General features: G+C 35.5%; 1 protein-coding gene across 1 annotated transcript; it reads left to right on the top strand.

The window, feature by feature from the left end:
- Nucleotides 1-1,370: 1,370 nt before the first annotated feature.
- l(2)k01209 (uridine-cytidine kinase-like lethal (2) k01209) lies at nucleotides 1,371-3,361 on the top strand. Its single transcript, XM_073989657.1, has one exon. It carries the CDS (start codon nucleotides 1,511-1,513, stop codon nucleotides 3,203-3,205), a length of 1,695 nt encoding a protein of 564 aa, XP_073845758.1. The 5' UTR covers nucleotides 1,371-1,510; the 3' UTR covers nucleotides 3,206-3,361.
- The last annotated feature ends 4,678 nt before the right edge of the window (nucleotides 3,362-8,039 follow it).

Raw genomic sequence — 8,039 nt, forward strand, 5'->3', positions numbered from 1 at the left:
CGCTGACAAAACTAAATTATAAACTGTGAAATAAAAGACGAAAATTAATTTTTTTATGTTTCTTTTTGACATTGCTGCCAGATCTACCATTTTTCCGTTCTTTACTTTTCTGGTAAAAATGTTCATGAGAGAGCAATTTTGACACTTTTCTCTTTTACCACCCTCACCATTAAAAAAGTAAAGGAACAAAGTGTCAAAATTGCTCAAAATTGCTCTCTCATGAACATTTTTACCAGAAAAGTAAAGGAACGGAAAAATGGTAGATCTGGCACCAATGTCAAAAAGAAACATAAAAAAAATCAATTTTCGTCTTTTATTTCACAGTTTTTTATTTAGTTTTGTCAGCGTTCGACTTTTTCTACTTTTTTCTCCTTTTTTCGTCCATTTTCTTTTTTATTGTGAAATAATCGTCAAACAAAAGTCGAAAAATCAGTTCTGCCATTTTTTACCTGCAGAAATTTTGCTGATAGCCTGTGGTAGAAGAGAAAGCCATTTTCGCTCTCTCTCCACTCTCACCCTCTTAAAAATTGCTTCCAGTTTTGCCACTTTTCGGGGTTAATACCCTAGACAGACGGCAACGTTAATTTGCATTAACTGCCTTAATTCAAATTAATTCGTGCATTATCCACATTCTTAATGCACAAAATCAAAGGAAATTTAAACTGAATTTAGCAATTTCAATATGGCAATGCTGTTGAAAATCAATTGTCTTTTGTCAAATTTCCATGTTTAAGAAAATAAAAAGCGAAAGCAAATCAGCAATTTTCGCGTTTCTTCAAAATAAGTAGTGGTCTTTTGCGAGTAGAATAGCAGCTAATCGTTTTTCACGCCTTCTAACAAATCTCTTTTTCAAATTTTTATTTTCAGAAAAAAATTTCCTTACCCACCATACCAATTCTATTGAAAATTATATCTTCCTCAAATGTTTTTTAAAGTTTTGCAATATTTTTATAATATTAAAAATACTCAAAAATATCGCGAATTAATTAAATTTATTTTTGCTTCATCGTGGTGAAAAGATCAAAGTTTGAAAGTGTATTTGTTTCGCATATTTTGGCGAACTTTTGTAAAGCTTTATGAAATGGTCTGCTGGGTACAAACAAACAACACAAACAGCTGTTTCATAAATGCAGATACTATCGTCTGTCAGGGTGAAAAATTACTTCAAATTAGGACATTTTTAATGCAAATTAACTCTGCCGTCTGTCTAGGGTATTAGGAACGGTTTGCAGGTTAAAAATGGTAACCTCGGTTAAGTAAAGGAACACAGCTAATGCTATTATTTTTGCTGCGATTCAATCACAATGGCGCATTTCGAAAGATGACATACATTTTGTGGCGATATGCAGCCGCCAGTCGAGATAAATGTCATCGCGTTACCGTCGATTGTCTAGCAGGAGAAACGTCGCTGTCGCTAAGAAAATCGTTCGGCTCGGTTGTCTGGTCGCGTGTTCCACATTCCGTTTAAGTTATTAATTAATTGCATTAATTGCAACGTAGTGAAATAAAAATGTCTTCAGTGGTCAATTCATCAACGCAGTCGAGGCAAATAAAATTCTATAATCCATCATCGTCAGCCAGTTCGGATAGCGATGACCGTGGCGATTTAACCGAACAGCTATATATTGATCCAAACTGCGGAATTACGGAATATTTCGGATGTCCAGCATCTCCGACCACTGTACCAGCACGTACTCCACAATGTCTGGAGTCTCCAGCACGTACCGGTCCTCCTCGCAGGCGACAACGTACCACTTCAATGAATAATCAAGTGACCACTGCGAACCCTTCAGAATGCGTAATACGCTCGAATAATCGCACAATTTATACTGCTGGCCGGCCTCCATGGTATAACTGTGCCGGTAGTGCCGTGGAACCATTTGTTATAGGCATCTGTGGTGGAAGTGCATCTGGCAAGACGACAGTAGCTCAAAAAATTATCGAATCTCTAGACGTTCCTTGGGTAACTTTATTGTCTATGGACTGTTTCTATAAAGTTCTCAATGAGAAACAACACGAACAAGCTCTTCTCAATGAATATAATTTTGACCACCCAGATGCTTTCGATATGGATCTGTTGCTGGAAGTAATGAAAAAACTCAAAGAGGGTAGGAAAGTCGAAGTGCCAGTATACAATTTCGTGACACACTCACGCGAAACCAATACCAAAACAATGTACGGAGCAAATGTTATAATATTCGAAGGAATTTTAGTATTCCACAGTCCAGAGATATTAAAATTAATGGACATGAAGATTTTTGTTGACACTGATGCTGACATTCGCCTTGCTAGACGTCTGAGAAGAGATATTTCTCAACGTGGCCGTGATTTGAGTGGTGTACTCAAACAGTATTTGAACATGGTAAAGCCCTCATATGCCAATTACATTGCTCCAACAATGGCCCATGCCGATATCATTGTACCCCGTGGAGGTGACAATAAAGTTGCCATTCAACTTATAGTCCAACATGTCCATACACAGCTACAATTACGCGGATTTAAACTACGCGAGGCTTTGGCCAATTCTTACAACGATCAACCAATGCCAAATTCCTTGCACTTGCTTCCTGCCACACCGCAAATCAAAGGCCTGCACACATTTATACGTAACAAAAACACTTCCAGAGATGAATTCATATTCTATTCGAAGCGCCTTATACGATTGGTCATTGAATATGCCCTAAGTCTTTTTCCATTTGAGAACACAATTGTTGAAACTCCACAATCAGTTTTATACGAAGGAAAACGTCTGGCCACAAATAAAATTTGTGGCGTATCCATATTAAGAGCTGGCGAGACCATGGAACAGGCCATTTGCGATGTGTGCAAAGACATTCGCATCGGAAAGATTCTAATTCAAACTAATAAGGAAACTGAAGAACCAGAACTATACTATCTACGATTGCCAAAGGACATACGCGAATACAAAGTAATATTGATGGATGCCACGGTTGCCACTGGCGCTGCCGCTATGATGGCCATAAGAGTTCTACTCGATCACGATGTCAAAGAAGAGAATATAATGCTTGCCTCTTTGTTAATGGCCGAAATAGGTGTACACAGTATCGCATATGCCTTTCCGAAGGTGAAAATAATCACATCAGCTCTAGATCCAGAAATCAACGATAAGTTTTACGTCATACCTGGTATTGGCAATTTCGGTGACCGCTATTTTGGCACAGAACCATCTGAAGATTATTATTAGATAGCATGTAATTAAAACCAAATCTTTAAGATATACGAGAATGATTATCAGTATATGAAGAAGATACTTATTGATAGACAAGTGTTTAGTAGTATTAGGATAATATTAATAAAATATATACTGCAAAAGTAAAAATAAATTTATTTATGAACTTTATAACGATATGCAAATCTTTATTTAAGATATTAAAGTCAGTAATCGTATATCATGTGATGCTACTAACTCCCACATCATCGTTGATGTTTTGACAGGAAAGGGAAGGGTGGGAAATGAAAGAAATGCAGAAACAGTCAATGTGGCAATTGATAGGTAGGTTATAAACTGGTTTGGTTTTCCATATTTATTTAGTTCAGTTTTGTTGAAATATTTTGCCAAATCGTTTTCAGTATGCTACAACTTGGTTCTTCCATTATTTAAGAACTTTTAAACCATATACAAATTATTACAATAAAATGTATATTTTACCTTGTTTTGTAGTTGCAGCACTATGTTAACCATATAAATCTTGACGACATACCAACATTCGAAAATAGACGTTTACATTTTTGAGCTTTAAGAATAACATAATGCAATGCAAGGCACATTTATAGAAAGTAGAAGTGATTATCAGCTGTATTTATACTTTTTTTTGGTAAACTTGGTTTTCAAAATGTAATAGGGTCTACTCATGAAAGTTGAAACTTCGAAATTTGCTAACCAAAGCTTACATTGATTACTGACAAGGAAATGTCATTGGCAGTGAGGTCGATAGTTGGTGTGGCAGTGAATATCTGTGTGTGTATTGGTAATTTTCGAACTGTCACTTGCATGTGTAAACGGGGGGTAACATACAATTCTTTTCATCTTAAACGTGTAATAACAATGACCTACAACAGTTCTGGGGCTCAATTCTGTTTTTATGAAAATGTGAAATGAAAACTCTTATAAAGGAGAAAACTGTCAAATGAAAATTTGAAAATTTCATAGAACAAGAATCCAGCCAGTGTATGCCTTATATTTACATTTTGATTCAAATTTGTTCTATTTTAGAGGATTTTCAAAATGTATTTATGTTTTTTTTTTCCTGAGAAAATGTTTAGAACGACCCTAATATTCAATATTTTCTTTGACATTTAGTTTTCAATAACAACAATGTTGTTATGGGGCTGGTGGCCATTCTTATCATCGTTAGTTTTAAACCTGCTTATTCAATCATGGTTTAGCACTTCTTTTAAGTTAATCTCCCAATACATGTATAATTGGCTTTAAATGGCTTTCTTAATATTGAATGTAAATAAATTGAAATTGATATTTATTAGTTGTTGTAATTCACTCATCTACCTTATATGAATATGCCTTGATGCAATGTTCCATATTATTATATTTACTTCTTTAAACTATCGGGTATGTGATGAAAACCGAATCGACTCGATTTGCAGAATCGAAATGGTATATAATCGGAGTGCCGTTGAATATCTTTAAACATAAAACTCAATTGTCGTTTGTTGGTAATTGAATCAGTTGAAAACGGCTAGAGCGATTTGGATAATTTTTTGTGGAAATGTTAGTCATAGTCCAGTTTAGGTTTTTATGCAAAGAAAAATTGACCACGCCCACTTTCCCGCCCACTTTTATAAATATGTTATATTTACGAAACTACTCTACAGATTTTTCTGAAATTTTCAGGGAACGTAGAGCGATGGCCCCCTGTTGAAATAGGCTACACATTTGGTTGAATTTCGGATCGGGCGGGGTACCTCCCCTATGCCCTATTTTTGTAAAAATGCAATATTTGCAACAATTACAAATGTATCGCTTTGAAAATTAATTTCCGAGTCAATGGCGATTGTGTCTCCGACCTTACGTGCTTATTTGGGGCATTAAGACTGGACAACGCCCACTTTTTTAAATATGTTATATCTATGAAACTACTGAATCGATTTTCCTGAAACTTTCAGGGATTGTACAGGGTTGGTCCCCGATAAAAATAGGCTACATATTTTTTGACTTTCGGATCGGGCGGGTACTTCGCCTATGCCCTATTTTTGTAAAAATGCAATATTTGCAACAAATACGAATGTACCGGTTTCGGAATTTATTTGCGAGTCAATGGCGATTGTGTCTCCAACCTTACGTACTTATTTTGGGACTGGACCGATTTCGATATTTTTTTATGCAAAGAGAATATACGCCCACTTTTTTCAATTTTAAATTTGTATCATTTCTACAAAAACTACTGTTTATTCGGCCCGAAGCGACCAAATGTTTAGTCCGAACTATAGGGACTGGGGGGAACAAGTGTTATCGAGGCTCCCCAATGGAGCCAGTACGCCCAATGCGTACGAGTGGCCGTCGATATAAAAAGAAATAGAAGTAGAAAATAAAACACAATAGTCTTTTTAGTAGAAGGTTGGCTCGACTGCCGGTGTTTATTTAATGGTAAACAATATTACCTTTTCTACCCAGCAAAAAAAATGGAAGTGGTGCAAGTTGGAGTGAGGATTTCATTACATGAATGGATGCGCTTCCAGTGGACTAATGAAAAAGGCAATCCTTTTCCTCACATTTGGATTACATCCAACAAGCACTTTTATGTATAAACGATAAAAAATTCAATTTTCATTCAACAAATAAAATTAAAGTAATACGGCGTTTATATTATAGTTTTTTGCAGGGTTAACCTTCTTTATGAGGATTTGTTTGAAGTATATACAATGGAAATGATATTTGAAACCCAGACCCACTGGGTTAACCTTGTTATATATAAACGGCCTATAAGAATAAAATTAAAATGTCTTATTAATGGCCTGTTCCCGTACTTTACAAAGTGGTAAAAGTCGTAAACGATTTTCATACAAATTTTGTGTACGGGAACGCAAAACTCGTAAAAGTGGTAAAAATTGTAAAAATGGAGTGCTTCCTAGCTGCGTGCTGCGGAAGCAAAATGGAGTGCTTCCTAACTGAGTGCTGCGGAAGCAAAATGGAGTGCTTCCTTTCTGCGCGCTCCCTTGTAAAATTCACTGAGGAATTCATAGAAAAAGAAGCACTTCGTAACACTTGCACCAGTGATTTAACTGCTTCCGTGGATGCAAACTTTTTGCTGGGTATTAATTAATGTACATGGATATGTACAATGCTTACGAAAAAGCGCGGGTGATGTGCTTGCGATTCAAGCTGATGTTCGATCTTTTGTTGTGTTTATTTGTTTTGTTGACATCTGCATGGATGCTTCAAGAAGGCGGTTGTCAAGTGCATATTCGTTGAAATCTCTCATACTATTACAGGGGTGTAATAAATGGGCATGAGGAGATTTCAACGAATACACCTATGCAATTCATAGGGCCAATTCAAATTATATGATCAATTCTAACTTAAACAACTACTGAACCGATTTTCCTGAAAATCTCAGGGAATGTTCGGGCATATTTTCTTGAATTTTGAAGGGGGCATATTTGAAAAAAACGCCTTACCTTTATGAATAAAAATCAAATGCTGTCATAATCCAACTTAGTTTTTTTTTTTTTGGAAAGAAAAGTTTACCACGCCCCCCGAAAACAGGTTACATATTTTATTGAATTCCAGAGGGAGCGGGGTACCTCCCCTATGTGATATTTTTAAATAACGTTATATTTGCAAAAATTATGCATGTATCGAATTAAAAATTTACGGATTAATCTACAATCTAGGTACTTCTACGACCACGCCTGTTTTGTTTTAATATGTCATAACTCCAATACTACTGAAGGGATTTCCATAAAATTTGCGACAAAAGCTCAATGTTTGCCGTTGTTATGCATATATATTATGAATTTCGGAAGAGGTGGGGTACCTTCCCCATGCCTTTCTGTTAAACGCTATATATAAGCCAAATGTATAATTATATCGGTTTCAGCATACATTTTGGTAGGCAATGAAGTTGTGTGCACCCTAGGTACATATTTGGAGCCAAAATACCGGACCAGGCCTACTTTTTTTAATATGTTATATCTTGAAAACTGATGACCACGCCCATTCTTTTCAACACATTATTTTTCCAAAACTACTGAACCTAATATTCAGAAAATGTTCAGGAATGTCCCGTGGTCCAAAATGCTATATATTTGTAGACGAATTTCAGGGCCTATTATTTTATAATCGCTATATTTGCTAAACTTATGAGTGCATCGGGTTGCAAATTAGTTTTCGATCAAGAAAAACTATATATTTACAAATTTACTTGAATGGTGAGGTTCAACGGTCCATCAGCCATGAAAAGCTAAAACATATAAGTCTCAATAAGCGGGAGAATTCGATTTAAACACTTTTTAACCTTTAAAATTAGATCGCTTTAGGATAAAGACAGGAACATGGACGATAATAAATCCTAAAAAGCATAAATTGGCGAAAAAATCCGACAAAGTCCGTAAGAGCAAATAAAGGTTACAGACAAAAAATTCCTCTCGGTTTGACAATAGACCAAAGAAGTGAGGTAGAAAATACCTATTTTTGTATTTTCAAGCATAAAGTAGATAAAAAGTTGTCATTAAAACTCATTACGACGGCCCAGCAACGCGGACTGGGGTCTGCTAGTTTGAATAATATTTTTAAAATCCATTTTCAATTTCATTAAAATATTCACCAAAATTGGAGATATACGATTTCTATTTATGGCAAAACGAGTCGAATCGTTTTCCATCACATACCTGTATATTTTAAAAATTTAATCTTAGTCTCGTCTTTACAATTGTCGTTGCTTCCTAATCGTTGGATGTTGAAGATTATTTGATAACAGGATGGAAGCAAAAATGCAGAAACAATATGTCTGTTCGACAACGCAAAAATTTGTACAAATTTGTGCAATCTTTTACAAAATGCT

Source organism: Musca autumnalis, unplaced genomic scaffold (genome assembly GCF_047663935.1).
Source record: "Musca autumnalis isolate F117 unplaced genomic scaffold, ASM4766393v1 scaffold_5, whole genome shotgun sequence".
Classification (NCBI taxonomy): Eukaryota; Metazoa; Arthropoda; class Insecta; order Diptera; family Muscidae; genus Musca; species Musca autumnalis.